Consider the following 17368-nt stretch of genomic DNA (forward strand, 5'->3'; position numbering starts at 1 on the left):
GTGGTTGTTTCATTTTTAAAAAGCAGTTAGCATAGGAATCCATTAAAAAAAAACACATAAACAAACACTTTAATTTACAATATAACCATAGTCTGATTCATGAATTCTTTGAGTATAGGTCCACTGAGTGAAAATTCTTTTGTAAGCCACCCCTACTGCACTGAATAAAATTTCTAGCCTATTTTTAAAAGCAGAGCAGGAATTTAAGATGTGTGAAACAACCTGTGTACAGAATCTTTCAGAATTTTTATTATTTTCCCCCTATCTTTTCTAATTCCTAATATACCTTCTGCAGCAATTATTAAAAGCTATTTATGTATATTAAGTCTTTCAAAGCAGTCAACTTAATTTTCTTATAAACAGTTCTCCTTAACAGTGAGGTTTCATCATTTTACATGAATTTAATTAAACTGCATATTACAATAATATGCACAACAATAACACGGGTAAACGAACCTGGGAGTGAAGAACTCACTCTGGGTAGAGAGAAGTTATCTGGCTGTGTTGGCAAGAAGGTAGCCTATCAGCCTTCAGCCTTCAGCACCCTGTGGTATCAGTCAGTACGTTTTACAGAGAAACGGGAGAATGACAGTTAATTTGGTGAGGCACTAAAGTGACGGTAAAAAGAGCCATGTTAAGTTGGGAATGTTATGGAGCTAAGAACAACAGTCAATCCTGAGTCGCCTCTTCTCTGTTCTTTTCAGTGGCACAATATTTCTAGACTTACACTTAAGAGTGATTAAGATTTATACATGAAATGACAGTCTATTTTAAAAATTAAAGTGGAAAAATGATGAATAATCCCTAAATAACAGATGTGTCTACTCGTGGCCAATTTCCTATGTCTTTAAGGACTGCGAAAAACTTACTTACTATACATGTAGTTATAATAATGGAATTCCTTCCCCATTGAAATAAAAAATTAAGATTTTTAAGATCTTACCCTCCCTTTTATAGTGTATAATAGTCAAGTGACTGTTAATAAAGAGTTTAAAGGAATGTATTATTTGAGGGAATAGAGAAAACCTTCCTGTTGCCAATATTTAAAAAAGCAAATAAATAGCTTCAATAATACTGTAGAGATTTGCTATATATTTCACAAGTGAAAGGTGAACTTAACTCACTAACCTCAATGGAGTACAGAAGGAAGAACCCAGAACTCAGTGGATCTCACTAATTTTGTCTTTTTGTCCCCAAAAGTTAGTTCTTCCCCAACTTAGCAAAAAGCTTCTAAATAAACCACAAGTTGAAGAAAACAATTAGAGGAAGTAAAACACCTTTTGTTTCCCTGCAATCTACAAAGGAAAAACAAAGGCAAAAGCAAAGTTCAAAAACTAAGAAACTGTTGCAATATGTTTGATTTTTTTCTCCACTAATAACTTGGAAAAGCAGTTACTTTTTTTTCCTTATTATATGCTACTCATGCTTTTGAAATATTAGCAAAACACTCAAGAGGAAAGAATTTTTTATTAAAATCAGTACTTAAAAAAGAACTAGACATGATACAATAATCGTTTAGGGTTTGTTCAAATTTAAGGGCTTTAATTGGCCTGTGGGTGAGTTAGATGTGCTGTTAAACGTTGTGCATAATTAGGGACGTGTGTATAAACAAGATATTTCAGTATAAATTGAATCATTCTATCTGGTAATACATAACACTACCTAACCTTTTTGCAAACTGCTGGTCTCTTCTTTTTCTGGCAATATTGTCATACAAAAAAAAAAAAAAGCCTCTGTACTGAGATGCAAGCAAAGTTGACATTTTGCATAATCTGTGTCCCTGCCTGTCTTTTAATATTAACTTGATTCTTTTTTCTTCTCCTAACATGATATAACAGGATGCTAGCAGACTAAGAGCAAGAATGAGAGGGAAAAGATCATTTTATGAGGATTTCAAATCTTATTTTAAACCACTGATGAAAAATAATGTACATGAGTTGTGGTTCACAGATTGATTAAGAATAATGATAGCCATGATAATACATTCTATCAGACAACCATTTAACACTGCCTTCAACAAACTGGCCATGGACTTAATCATTTATACAACTGCAGTCAGCCTAACAGTTATCTGGCCAAAACAAGTCTGTTCAATTATAGTCATAATAGGAATAAACCTTTATACCTTTTATCTTGAGGGCTAGTTATTTTTTTCTTAAAAACAACCAAACATCACACACAGAAACAAGTCAACTGTAAATGTATACTGGAAAATCTTTAACCATTCAGTAAATCTGAAAGTTAATACTAGCTTATCTATGAAACATAATAAGCAAAATTCAAAGTCTTCTTGGTTACTGAAATTCTCTGAGAATAGTGATTTCACTACTTTATTGCTAACGAGTAACTGAAAAATGACAAATTGGAGGCACTTTGAGATGCTGAAAAGTTTGCAGTTTTCCCTGTTTTTCACTCATGTTTCTCCATGACCAGTAAGGGTCAATATGGCCAAGAATTAATCTTCAGTGCCCCACCTGCAAAAGTTCCCTAAAATTAAAAAGCAATGCTGGGCACTTTTAGCATCTCAGAATATAGTTCATCAAAGCTTCTAATTATACAGATGGAGAAACTGAGCCTGAAGTAAAGAGACTTATCCAAGATTACAAGATGGGGGCAGAGCAGGACCCAGCACCGACACCTCGCAGGAGGTTCAGGTGGCTGCTGGGTCAGCTGCAGGGACACACCTCTGCCTTTACCACCACAGTTCTCCACGTGGCTCAGACTCTGCACAAAAGAAATCAGAATCTTCCCAAACTACGATTCTCAGCAACTTCAAAGTTAGCCCCATGCCATCCAAACATGTTACTTATGAGGGTCATTAGCAGAAACTCGCACTTGGTACATGTGCTACAGCTAAAAAAGAATATCAAAACCACTTGTGATTAAATAAAATTTACAGAACCAGTATTAAGCAAACTCTTATTTTTTGATGTAAACTGCTTGTTTTAAAGAAAAAGGAACGCATTCTTTCATCAAGAGAGAACATCTGACATCAATTAACTCTCATCTACTTTAAAGTGAAGAATTAAACACAAAATTACCTTTGAAGGTTTCAAGTTCCTTCCTGTAGAAAAAAAAAAAAAGAAAATGTAAATTTATTAATCTATTCCCAGTGGAAACTGCTCTTAGATTACAATCGAATTTTATGTACTTTAAATGCCCAGAGTGGTATTCCTGGATGCTCACATGTCAATTATGCTTTACTGAAATTACCAATACAATTAGCCTAAAGCCACTATTTTCAATTTTTCTGCTATTACCCTATTAATGGCACCAAAAAAATTCTACAAAAATTTAAACTATTAAAACAATGAAACACTTATAAGAAAACACAGCATTTTAATGCCAGCTATGAATCTTCTAGTATATATAAGAATCAGTTTATAAAACCTCTTAACAATTTTTCCCTCTTTTGATAAATACAATATTTTAAGATCTTTAATTAACTATCCAGAATAAGAGCAGTTATTTCCCCTTCTAAATGAAAGGGGAAAGTATATATCAAAGGATTGAAGTCCACAGCTCATCCTGACACAAAGGACCAAGCCTCCAGGAAATTCTCTGGTTTGTAATTTTGTCAGTGTCAATTAAGGATGCTGAAACACAAAGTTTCCTGGGGAAATGTACAGCCGGAGAAAACAGATGACCAATCATAAAACATTTTTGACAAAGATGTCAGTAGCACGTTTTTTTCAGGTTTTCCTTCATAATTTTGTAATTATATTTTCCTCATTATCAGTACTAATAAAAAGTAATTTTGAGGAGGTAAGTTTATTCAGGAAAGTTTGTCATCCTACTCAAAATATGAGATACTTATCTCTTATTTACATGCTAGGTTTTACTAAAAATCTAGAGCTATTTTTAAATCTCAAATCAGTATCCCACACTGCTAATTACAATACCCTTCATGTTCCAAAACAGTTGACTACAACGAACAGCTGGCCGGGGGACCTGGCAAGCTGCCCACCGAAAGGCCAAGCAGATCATATCCTTGTAACAGCCAAGTGAAGGTTCTTAAATCACATGGTCATCTCGCTCCTTTCTTTCCTAAAACTACCGACTCATGATAATAATGCTCCGGCACCAGAGTTCATTAACTAAGAAAAAGAATGTAATTTTCAATTCTACCTTTAAAAAAGAAAAAAAAGGTGCAGTTGTGTCCCTTCAGCCAACAGTCAAACTTTGTTCTTAAAAAGATTAGGTACAAAGTAAACATGCCTAAAACCTACTTTATAGTCCAGTTATGGGATGAAAGCGGAAACAGGCTTAACAGAAAGGCGGCACGTACTGTAAGAGAACGATTGAGGAGATGCTTTCAATTTACTTCTTACTGACGCCCTCACATTTGCAATTCCCTAAAGCCACCGATCGGTGGAAAAGGTGATGGAACAGTCACTTCAACATTCTAATGAGTAATTCTTTTTTCTCTGATTATAACCTTTAAAAAGCGTCTGCCTTCCGTCTTTTAGATATGTCGCAATGAGCAAAATTTCAAAGAGGCATCTTGTTTAAACAGTGAAATGCAGAGTAATGATTTCACAGATGTTCTTCCCCACTCCTGCCCTCAAATACCAACAACCATAAAGCAAAGAAGCCAGTGTCATCGCCCAGTGGAGGGAACCTTCTGTGGGAGTTACCTTGCCTACCTTCCAACCTTCTGGCTGCCTCATCAAAGCAACAGGAAGCTGCTATGAGAAAAGAGGGGAGGCAAGCGGGGCACTCCTTCTAGGCACCTCTGTTTACAGAATACCATGACGTACGGCTGTTCATCAAACTTCCAAGAAACGTCCTTTCAGACAGTAAATCATTCCTGTACCCAATTCCTGAAAAAGGAGACTGGCTGAGGAAGTGGTGGCACAGACAACTGTGGCTTAAAGTAAAAATCAGTACTATGGGACTTTTCAAAAACTGATCAAGGAAAGCAGTAGCACTGAAAGCCTTGAAATGTCCTAATTTTTAGGGCTGACTCCACAAGGTCAGAGGTCACAGCACTGGGAAATACAGAGGATGTAAGAGAAGGGAAGGAAAGGTGCGTCAAGCAGAGATACAGGGAAAGAGAAAGCACGGAGGCCATGCAGTGCGGATTATCTCTAGGAAAGAGCAAATACTTCAGAACCGCAGACTGAAAGAAGACAAAGTAGGGGAAGATAAGGTTAAAGAGGTAGAGGGCTCTGAGTGCCAGGCTAAAGGATGTGGTTTTATTTTTAGCAGGAGAATAACATGCTCAAAGCCATGCTTTGGGAAGGCCCTTCTAGCATCTATCTAGATGGATAGATGTACTGACAAGGGGGAGAAGAAAGCGGGGAGTCCTTAGGAAACTATTAAAAGAGTTTGAAGAAGAGCTGACTGGTGCCTGGCAAGAGCAACATAAGTCACAATGGCCATGAAGAGAGGGATTCCAACTTGAAAAACGCCAAGAAGACTCAACAGTCCGTGAAACTGGTGACATGGGGATAATTGCAGGGGAGGAAGGTCACGAGCACATTAGCCATGAGGGCTCTCGTCTGGATCACTAAGAGGAAAGTGAACTCATTAACAGAAAACATAGGAAGAGGAGCAGATTTGGGAGGGAAGTGTATGAGTTCAGTTTGGGACTTAGTGAAATAATTTGGAAAGTTGGAAACCTAAGGCTCGTAAAGCTGAAAGACATGATTCCTGTCCCCTGCATCCCACTCAAGGGTTTAGCTCCCTACAGATTTCTACTCCCCCACTTCCCATTCAGTCCGGAACCTATTCCAGTTTGGCTTCCACTTCCCACCACTGCACAATGAAGGTCACTGACAATCATCATGTTGCCCAAGGCAATGACCACTCTCACCTTTCATCCAAATCCCTCAGCAGCACTTGACTAAGCTGGCGATTCCTTGAGAAAGTTTTTCTCCTCCCTCAGTGTCTTTTGCTACTTCTCCAGACCACTAGATGCTGGAGTTCTGCCAACTGGGTCCTGGGTCCTCTTCTCTCCTTAACGTACATGCTCTCACAGGGTGATTCATCCAGCTACGTAGCCTCAGATACCATCCATACACTGACTTCCTGATTTATATATCCTGTCTTGATCTCTTCTTTGAGGTCCAGACTCGTATGCAACTGCGTATGTGAAAGCTCTGCTGGGAAGCGGAGAGGGCTTCTCAACACCTGCAAAACACAGCCTGTTCTTCCTTCAGTCTCCCTCACCTCAATTCGTGGCATTACCAAGTTCCTCAAGCTTTGGTTTATCCATTTCCCTCCTTCTCCACATCCAATCAATCAATAAATCCTGTTAATTCTACCTCAAAACCTATCCTGAATCCATTCATTTCTCCCCATCATCACTACTGTCGTGATGATAAATATCATGCCTTGTATAATATCCATTTTCTTACACTGAATGTAATCTTTCAGTTCGATCATTCATTCAACAAAAAAATGTATTGAGCACTAGAAATACTACTAGGTTTGGGACATATACATCCCATCACCTCAAAGAACTTGAGTGAAAGAGACAGAGAAGTAAAGTAGCAATCAGAAATCTAGGTGATAGATTAGTGCTCTTATAATGCCATGTTGAGGATTCTCCAGGAATACAGAGGAGGGAGCAACGCATACACCGTGGTTTGACAGGAAAGGCTTCTTGGAGGAGCCAGGATTGATTTGAGTTTTGAAGCTAAGTGTAACTGACGACAATAGGTAACATTTATTGAGGACATGGCAAGATATTTCACTCGTAACCATTATGTCATACTCTCGGCTAGCCAAATGAAAAAGCATGGGTAAGCAGGAGTTTAAGTTCTGACCACTCTCCAAACTATTAGAAATGGCAATGACACTAATCAGTGTAAAACAGTATCCGAGTTCATCTTCTCCATGAAGACATCCTTCACGTTCAAATGGCGAGCTCACCTTATCTCAACTCCTATGGCATCAACTCCATCAGTGTTACAACACCTCGTGCACTGCCCTGTAATGCAGTGACTTCCACACAGGTATCACCTCTACAAGCACGCTGCAGAGGTCCGGGAGTGCAGAGATCAAGTCTCATCCGTCCTGATCACACAGGTGCACAGGGTCAGACCCAACAGACACCCAGCAAGTTCTGATTATCAAGTACTGTGGCTTGATAGCTGCTTCTTCAAAGAAGCCCCTGCTATAACGATGGGATTCTATTCTTGATAAAAGAGTTTGGTCACATGGTACTTCATCTGATAGCAACTAGTTTGCCTCCTGCAATTTCATAAATTTTGAGTCTCCGCTTTTCCAAACTGTAATAATATTTTCAGAAGATCAAATAAGTAGAAAGAATTGAAATGCTCTCCTTTAGATTTTATTGTATTTTAAATTTTACTCAATTCAGCAAATGCCATCCAAAAATTTAGCATAAGCAAACCCTGAAACTAAAACATTCAATAAATAACAGCAGACTCAAAATCTAATAATATTTCCAAAGGGTGAAACTACTATGTAATCACTTTCTCTACAGGTACTGAGTTACGAGGGCAGAATAAAAACAAAAGAAGCATCACATAAATAAATAAACCTATGGAATGTTGCAAGAAGTATATTAAATCTGTATATGTACAGAAATCAACTAAATCAGAGCCACAGATGCAGACTTAATAGATTGGAACTACTGGATAAGTATCTCCATAAACAAAATCATCTCACAGATGGAAGCACACTATCTCTAAACACAACAACTACTTCCCTAGGACAAATCCAAAATAAAAACCTAACACGATGATTCTATATTGCAAAACACCACATTCAAAATGCCAACTGCAAAATCAACTCTAACGTTTTTTTTCGTATTTGAAAATGCTTAGGGTAAAAATTTTTTAAAATATGATTAGCGATACTTTTTTGTATTGAACACACGTGAAGAGCATCCCTTCGTTACAGCTCGTGGACAGGAAAGATCACAGGAAAGGTTATCACAAGACCTCTTTCAAAAAGGACCATTAATACCAAATCTTTTCTTAGCATTCTACAGGCATGAAAACATGTACCCTTACGGGCTTGGTGAGTCTGTGGTTAAGAGGGTAGCGGTGGATGGGGTGAGGGTGGTGGGAGAGAGCTGGCCTACCTGCTTGAGGTAATATTCTCAAAACTCTATCTTAGAAGTCCCTGTTGTCATTTACTCTACACACAGATTCTGCGGAGGGGGATGTGTTACAGAACAAGGTATTTTTAATATGCAGAACCAGAGAAGGCAATAACCAAGAACAGAATCCAAGAGAATACCAGAACTAAAGCATCTACCATGGCAACTAAATACTAACCTACCGCAGAGAAGAAAATTTAGGATTCGAGTGTTATAAAAGTCAAAAACGTACAGTTTGAAGAGGTCAAGGAAATAAACACTGATTTATCAATGGGCTCAGTTCCCTAAAAAGCTAAGAAGAAAAATACAGGATAAATATTTAAAGTGCATCATGGACTTGTTCTCTATCGGTGTCTTAGTATTACACGATCTTTATACAGTCCTGTGTGAACAATTTTAACTCAGTGAGCCATGCATCTTGTCCATTCATAAGCAACCAGGTCAGAATGATTTACCTTGTTGGGTACTAGATATTTTGTACTCCTACACATATTCTTGAGCTTTCTTTTGGGACACAGTTAGTTTATTTGGAAATAGTGTGATCTTTTGGATGCTTGCTTTTACAATTTGTTAAGCAGGTCTGCAGCAGGGCTCGGTTGAGGGCTAATTATACCCTGGCTGAGGGATGACTTTCCTGAGTGATCTTCCCAACACCCCATTAACTCTAAACTTTTTCAGTCTGGCTGTTGGGCGCAGGCCCTGTGTGAGCACCAGGCACTGCTGAGTCATCCTTTCAGATGAGTTTTCTCTCCTGCCTTGGGCACTTTCCTCATACGCATTATCAGACCTCTGCTGAATATTCAAGGGGAGCGCTCTGCAGACTTTCAGGACTCTCTCCTCTCTGGGACGAGTCCTGTAAACGCTAGCTGCCTGGGTCCCCAGACTCTCAGCTCTGTGTCTTCAACTCAGAGAGTCTGCCAGGCTCTACCTGGCTTTCCCCTCCCAAGCGGGAAACTCCCAAGGCAGAATGCCAGGGCAATCACAGGGCTCGGCTCATCTGTTTCCATCTATCAAGGGTCAGCCTCTCTTCTTGGCCCAATGTCAAGTGTCTTAAAAACTCATTATTTCATTTACTTTGGTTTTTGGTTGTATCTGGGGGAGAGTGAATCTGGTCCCTGTTACTCCACCTTGGGAGGACCCTTTATGTAAATGAAGTGTGTGACCGGAAGCTCTCCTGATCCACTTTCCATTCAGCATCCAAACGGACCTCCATGCAGAACTTCAGGAGCTAGTTTCTGCCTATCTCCCTTGGACGAGGTACCTTCACTTTTGGTTCCAGAGCCACCTTCACCAAGGAGAATGCCACTGGTTTCTCCAGTTCTATTCTCTGCAAAGCCAGGCCTGTGGCCACAGTCCTGCCAAACCTCCCAGCACCACGATTCCCAACCTCCTGAAGTGGAAGTACAGGTCAGACCCATGGCCCATTACCTGTCCAGGTTAGTTTGGACACCACTTCCTGAAGACCAGGAATTTGGGGGGTTATTCTCTAGGACATAAACTGGTCAAATTCTACTAAAGATATGCCATAACATCTTAAATCTGTTATGCCTTGCTTTCAAGGTTTTCTAAACTTAGTCCATAGTCAACGTTAACAAAAAAACAAAAACAAAAACAAACAAAAAGATGAGCATAATTCCTTAATATTAGCTATAATACACAAAGCAAAAGGAATATAGACTTAAAATATGCCTGAGCACTAAATCTTATCAATAGAAGCAGTGACCTCCACTCACTGGAGAGTTTCTAAGGGATAACAATTAAGCTTCAAAGTCTAAATGAATCAGTGAAAAATGCTTCTGGAGCTTAGTGTGCCCCTAAGCAGATTTCAAGTCCAATGGAAGACTGTGCTAAAATTATGAGTCATTTATAATTGAGTAGAATTACTAAAATCACTGTTCTTCAAGATGTAGCTATTTTCAGAGAAATTATGATGGTATGCTGCATACTGAAGGGGAAAACAAAGGATCCAGAAGTCTGAAAGTAAAAAATACTTTAACTAAATCACTCACATATGTATGATTTTAAGTATAATACGATTATTGTAAAAGAATCTCAATAAGCATTGTGAGGAATATTATGGCGGTACTGGAAAGATTAAGAACTTAGAAGGCTAGAAATGTACATTTCTTTTTAGCTCTGCTTCTTCACTCTCCTAAACTTATCTGTCAGTCCCTGCACCTGTTGTCCCTCTGTCGGAAGCGTGTCATCCTCTGTCCTCGTGGGGCTGCCTCCTCATTCAGGTTTTTCTCACCTGTCCTCCAAGAAGAGCCTCCCCTCTCACACCAGCTAAGGCAGCCCTCCCCACCACTGTAACATCACCCTGTCTTATATCCTTCAAAGCCTATATAGTTGTCAAAAACTATCCTGTTATAAAATCATGTACACATTTATCATCTATTTCCCCCACACCTGTGACTACAAATGCAAGTGGACTCCCACATCTCAAGTCCATCCCTCTAACTGCCAGCTAGACAAACCCACGTAAATGGTTTCACGTTCTTTATCTTGGCTCATATACTGCACATTAACTCTTCTTACCAGACAAGAAATATATTTCCTATTGGTTATGAACACCTATGCAAGGCATCCAGGAGCTACACTTGTACGGCTAACTCATCTTCTGAACTGACAGTGTAGCTACTGGGACTGGCACTTGTCTTCTGCCTATAGCCATATTCAATCCACTGCACAATGTTTTACAATTTAGCAAAGCAGTGGCCATTCCTGTCCATAAAAGGTCAGTAATAGTAGTGCCAGTTTATATGCAGAAGAGTTATCAGAAAAACTATGTATGGGTATTTCCCCCCATAACCATGCAGTTGCTTATAATATGTCCCTTTCATTAGATAACGAGCTAAAGAAGATGTCCTTCAATGCAGAAAACACTTAGGTTACACCATTTAATGTTTCTCAAGGGCAGGTACGAGCGCTCGGAATCACCCTTAGGAGTGTTCTAAAGCTATGAGTTTCCCTCTGCCCACAGTGAGCATCCCTGCCACGGCAAGCCACATCACTGTGGGGAACAGGTCGCAGCCCTCCTTTCACAGGAGGCAGGGATTTATTCTCTGTACTGGGAATGCCTATCAAACAGATGACAAAATATCATATCCATTCTCAACTAGAGCTGCACTGATAACATCTGGGACTGATTCAGCTTGTTCCAACTCAATAGTCAAAAAAAAGACGACCTTGGCTTTGATGCTGGCTCCTAAGCAGCTACACGTTTTCATGTAACTCAGCCTCCTCCTCAGCTCTAATGACAGCTGGTCTGCCCGCTCCACAGTCCCAGACGGAAGCTGAGTGAGAAAACGCATCGGAGCCTACTGCAGGCAGAGACATTCATCCCCTGCTCTCTCCATCCCTATCTAGTTGCCTGACCTGGATTTTCTGGAGCTACAGAGTGGGAGTACACTGCGAAACACACACACACACACCCCCCCCGTACAGCCAACCTGTGAACACACACACACGCACACCCCCCCCATACAGCCAACCTGTGTAGGATTTCAGTAAAGCTGCGTAACTGCATTCAATCCACTGTGTTAAATGAAAGTTCTTTATCAATCAAAACTATTTTGGTGTCATTATACTAGCCTTCATACTATGCCCAGTTTTGATAACCTCTAGATTAAATAAAAGCAGCTTAAAATGTAACATTTCTGAATAGTAAATATTCTACATGATTTATTTTTGAAAAGATATTTTTTGATCAATCTACATCTGACTGAATAAAACCGCTCTACTTTCTCAGTATTGCCAATTCTATTTATACTACAACTGACTGTTAATCAGCCACACATATGCATACAGACATACAAGTCTGTGTACAGACTGACTAAACAAATGGATTCCAAAGGTTTCTTTGAAGAAGATAGTTCAGCCTTTTATATGCTGAATAAAATAGGTTAAGAATTTCAGAAAGACTGTGCATATCCAGTTAACTAATATTTGACAAGGGAGCCAAGAATCCTCAATAGAGAAAAAAGTCCCTTCAATAAATGGTGCCAGGGAAACTTAATATTCACACGTAAAGACCCCTCTCTTACATCACTCACAAAACTTAGCTCAAAATGCATTAAAGACCTAAATGTAAGACTGAAAACAATAAAACAACTAGAAGAAAACGGGAAAAAAGCTCCTTGTCAAGGGTCTTGGCAACGATTTTTTGATATGACACACCTACAGTAGAAGCAACAAAATCAAAAACAAGTCGGGGAGGGTATAGCTCTCTGGTAGAGCGTGTGCTTAGCATGCATGAGGTCCTGGGTTCAATCCCCAGTACCTCCACTAAAAACAAAATTTAAATAAATAAACCTAATTATCTCCCCCCCAAAACAAACAAAACTGATATAGCATCTTACATTAATCTCACATGGTCCTTGAGAAATAGAAAGTAAATTTTATAGGTTTTAAAAATCTGACCTATCAGAACATGAAAAGTTTACCATTAATCTTCAGGTAATATAGATTTCAAGCTACTGATTATAAATCGGTAGTCCTCAACTGGCACACCATTTTTTCCTACATATTTCAGAGTAACAGGTATGATCAACAAATCTGTTTATCGTATTTAAATGTATTTAAAAGGTGTAATTTTTTTTTAGAAGTCTTTCAAATGCTAGTCAAGAAGATTCTAGACTAAGCAAAGCTTTATGACAGGATAAAGTATAAAGGAAAGCGAACGGCTTGCCCGAGAGCACAGTTAGTAGCTGATGAAGCCAGGACTTGGGGAGACCGACTCTAATGACAGTGTTCTTTCTACTATACAGTTCCACCTCTAAAATGACAAATACTCCATCATTTCAACTATGTCAAACATGTTAAGACTTGTCCGGCACACTCCGGATTTTTTTTCGATGGGGGGAGGTAATTAGGTTTATTTACTTATTTTTAATGTCAGTACTGGGAAATGAATCCAGGGCCTCATGCATGCTAGGGGTGCACTCTACCACTGAGCCATACTCTCCCCACTACACTCCCCTCACTTTGGCTTTTACTTAAATTACAGGTGAGGATATTTTCTGAACACTAAATTAATTTTCATTTTATAACATACAAATTATAATGTTCTAATTATATATCTAATATGTCTAAGTCACTAGGAGAGAGTGAAGAAGAGAATGACAAATAAAATTTCACAGTTCCAAATCTTACTGCCCGTTTCCAGTTCAGGTTAGCCTAATGAAAATCACTATAATCGCTACTTCTTCCAGAGCACACAGCACATCCGGTAACGACTGTCTCATCTGATCCTCACGGAGACTCTGTGAGGTGGTACGTTATCATCCTCCCTATAACCTACACATGTTGAGGTTAAGAGGTTAAATAACTTGCCTAAGGTCACATAACCCACAAGCAACAAAACTGAAATCCAAGCCCGTGAGCCCCTTCCCACAGCCGGGGTTCGGGTTCCTTTTCCTCCTGCTCTGACAATAAAGGAGAAGAAAAGAAAGCAAAGGTGAGACGCAGCGCGGGACTTGTCATTTTGGAGAAAACGAGGTCAGAGGTAATAATTTCTTGGAAAGCTCTGCCCGCTGCACTGCTCCCCTCCCCTTTTATTCTACCCCCGTTAGTGTTTCAGAACTCATCTCCAAAAAACAGCAGCAGATACTGGTACCAAAAAAATAATAATAAATCATGTTTTGGAAGGCTCATTAATGAGATTTACCTGAAACCTTTGTCTTTTATAAGAATAAACTTGTAAGTTATAGCATGTAAAGTACTCTGGAGAACTTTGAGATTCAAAGTGAATATTGTGGCTAATTTTTCAAACTCACCTCTTATTTTTCTTGTAATTTTCCAGTTGCTGGGATTGCATATGTTTGTATCTTTCTAATTCACACTGTCCACATAAATCCTCCAGATTCAGCAGGTGGTTTTCTACCTCCTCAAAACTAGCCTCTAAGTGAGCTGAAAGTATATAAGGTTAAAAGAAGAAACAAACGTCAAAAATCAGAATCCTTGATCATGGAGAAAAGTGTCCAAAAGTTAAAAGTCTAAACTGCTGAGATTGTTTTGCATTTATTTAATATTTTTATTAAACTTTCTTGAAGCAAAATAAAATGCACTAACATTAAAACATACTTCAAATTATCTTTGAGTATATTTTTATATTTCAAACATTTTCGAGATGTAACTTTCCAAAATACTTTATTAACCAGGACGAAGGAACAGAGTATTTACATTAATCTAACGTGTGATAGCCTAATGATCCCATCCCCACACATGAACAATCACTTGTCAAATTATGAGAATACAGTAAAACATAATTAACACAAATGATATCTAACATAATTTGGTATTTGAGATTCCAAAGTACTTCAGCCTTTCTTTCTTCAGGGCACATGACACACGTAACTCCCCAGGGCACCATGGAGATGCACACACACTCAGGAAGCACAGGGCACTGAGCACTGGCCTTTCACGGCTCAACTTTGCCTCTAGGCCACAGAGGCAGCTTCACCGGAACACCGAGATCATCTAGTCAAATCCTTCATTTAAAAGATTCAAGCCAAAGCCTGCAGCACTGAATTCAGTGCCTTCGCCAAGGTCACCTAGCTAGAATAGCACCCAGGAATCAAAACGCAGCCCTTCTTACACACAATGATTTCCAATGACAGCTGCTAAGTAGCCCAAGACTTTCTAGCTGTAAGAGTGAAGGCTGGTTGTTCTCTCAGACAACAGAAGAGTTTTAGGAGTCAGAGATTTTAGAACTTGGACAGCATCACAGCCACTTACTGAACACTCACCACATGTGCCAGACACTGGGACACAAAGATGAAAAAGATAGTCCCCGTGCTCAAACTGCTTAAAGTAGAGGGGAAACATATTTCAGTGATGACACGGCCTGACAGAGCTGGGCTTGAGGTGCTGTGAGAACTCAAAGGAGAGGCATCCTCAGAGATGAGGGAGAGTGAGGCTCAGCAAGAAACGTGACTCCCAAGCGTGGAAGTCACAGACGCCGGGAAGGAGCAAGCTGGCTGTGCGGCCTCCCTCAGACAGACATGAGCTCTGTCTAATTCCTTCCCTTACCCATTAGGTTGTCATGTGACTTTCTAAATTAGCTTTTGTAGCAGCTACATTTTTTAAAATTTATTTTTTGTTGTTTTTGTTTTGGAGGGAGGTAATTAGGTTTATTTATTTACTTATTTATTTTAATGGAGGCACTGGGAATTGAACCCAGGACCTCGTGCATGCTAAGCACACACTCTATCACTGAACATACCCTCCCTTCACCTGCAGCATCTACATTAGGAGCAAATTCCCTAACTTCAACTTGCAAATTTAGGTTTATTAAGATGCAAACTTTGCATTGTTTTTAATTAATCTTTGATCCAGAGATTATTAAATCTGGAAGCATTCACATTTTCTAATATCCAAAATTTTAACTCTACTAAACAGCTATGCTTACAAAAACTTCCTCTTCTATTTGGTAGGGTCTACGGCTTAAAGACATGGATTCTGGGGGAAAACAAAATTTCACTAAAAAGTGAAAAAGTGATGACAAGCAGTTTAGCACTCCTCTTCAAAGACATTTTAGGTAATGACTTTTATCATATTGAGGTATCACTGAAGATCATAAGTCTGGAAAAGACTGATAATCATGCAGTTCATAAGTTCTGAACTCTCTTCAGGGGTCACTAATACATGTGCCTATAGAAAACCTGACCTGAAACAATTTGCAAAATCTAAGTTTTTAATCAAGAAAAATTATATATAAGATTTTTAATAATGTCATAAATGGCACATAAGGAGTTTATGTGGGGGAAAACAGGCAATGATGCTATTATATTAGTTGCTATTTAGATTATTTTTTATTGTTATGTTAAATGGAGAAACGACTGGGAGCTAGTACTACTGGCCCTGAAGAAGCAGTGTTCAGCTCATTCTGTTATAAGCAGTTTGACAGTCTTAAAAGACGATCATAGCTGATAGGATTATTTAAATGCTATTTCACTCTGATTAGTGATAAGAACCAGAATAATTACATTTAATAAAGAATCCTTAGCATTTAGGGGACTGGATAAGAGTGAGGCTTCGAAAGACACGCCAAGAACATTATATTCCTGTGCTAAATGTCAAATCTAGATTTAAAAGGTTTGGGACAGTCAGTGGTCATTTTATGGTTACCCCCAAGCTCATATTCCTGTTTTCCCCTTTAAAAGTTTCAAAGGCTCCCGAGGACTTTAGGAATCCAGTTTAACTCCTTACCTGAGCATTCAGGGACCTCTCACACCCTGGCCACAACCTACTTTCCCAATCTCACTACTACTCTTTAGGACCACTCATCTCCTCCTTGCCTCTGCCTGTTCCTGAGATGTCTCCACCAGCCTTCCTGCCCACCCCCATCTCCCTCGCAGGTTCAGGTCAGTGCCATCCCTCCCTGCAGCCTGCAGCACCAGCTCCCCATTCTGTGCTTCTTCCACAGACCCGTGAACCTGACACAGGACTCGTACTCTGACATCATGCAACTACTTGTGTGCTCTCATCTCTCTCAGGAATCTTTAAGAGTCTTAAGGATAAAGTCTGTATTTTTGCATCTTTGTATCCCCTAATACCTAGTCTTCTGAATTCAATTAAGAATAATTTCTGGACATAGAATGATTCTATCACTCTAAAACATAAAATAACAACCAAGAAAGCAAATCTATGACATGTTCATCTAATTCAAATATTAGGAAGTCATGTTAAATTTTGTAAACAAATAAATTAAACATGGACATAGAACTTAGAAAACATTAAACTACATGATGGTACTTTGTTATCAGTGTGTCAAATCAGGCCGCATTACCAGTGAGTTAAAGCAGAATCAGCAATGGAACTTGTCCATTTTAACTTTTAACAGACTTGAAATCAGTAATAAAATATAGAAGAACTGTACTGATGAAAATAAATTTTCTTCCTTATAGCATGTTTTCTCTTTAAGAAATACTTTCACTTCCAGAAAAATAAAAAATCAGTAAATTTTCTTCCCTTTTTATATTAAAAACTTAAAAAATCTCTTTAATAATTACAAGCATATATATGATGTATATTCTGAGTATTGAATTTAAATGGACATGGTGGGGTGTGTATAGCTCAGTGACAGAGCGCATGCTTAGCATGCACGAGGTCCTGGGTTCAATCCCCAGTATGTCCATTAACAAAAAATTAGAAAATTTTAAAAATGGGCAGAATGTAATCTTCCTGTCACAACCTGCTTATCTCCTATTACAAAACAAATTGCAGATATGAGTAAATTTGGCAACCAAACTTAGAATGCATGTACATAAAACACTAGCAGGCCTCCGT

The 17368-nt window shown here is 38.9% G+C and overlaps 1 protein-coding gene across 1 annotated transcript in view; it reads right to left on the minus strand.

The window, feature by feature from the left end:
- DTNBP1 (dystrobrevin binding protein 1) overlaps positions 1-17368 on the minus strand; it is a 91301-nt gene that overhangs the window by 47317 nt on the left and 26616 nt on the right. Inside the window, exons 6-7 of the mRNA XM_032462528.1 lie at positions 13855-13987; positions 3042-3064 (exon numbers count right to left, since the gene is read on the minus strand). Of these exons, the coding sequence (XP_032318419.1) occupies positions 3042-3064; positions 13855-13987 (156 nt within the window). The remainder of the gene's footprint in view (positions 1-3041; positions 3065-13854; positions 13988-17368) is intronic.

Source organism: Camelus ferus, chromosome 20 (assembly GCF_009834535.1).
Source record: "Camelus ferus isolate YT-003-E chromosome 20, BCGSAC_Cfer_1.0, whole genome shotgun sequence".
Taxonomy (NCBI): Eukaryota; Metazoa; Chordata; class Mammalia; order Artiodactyla; family Camelidae; genus Camelus; species Camelus ferus.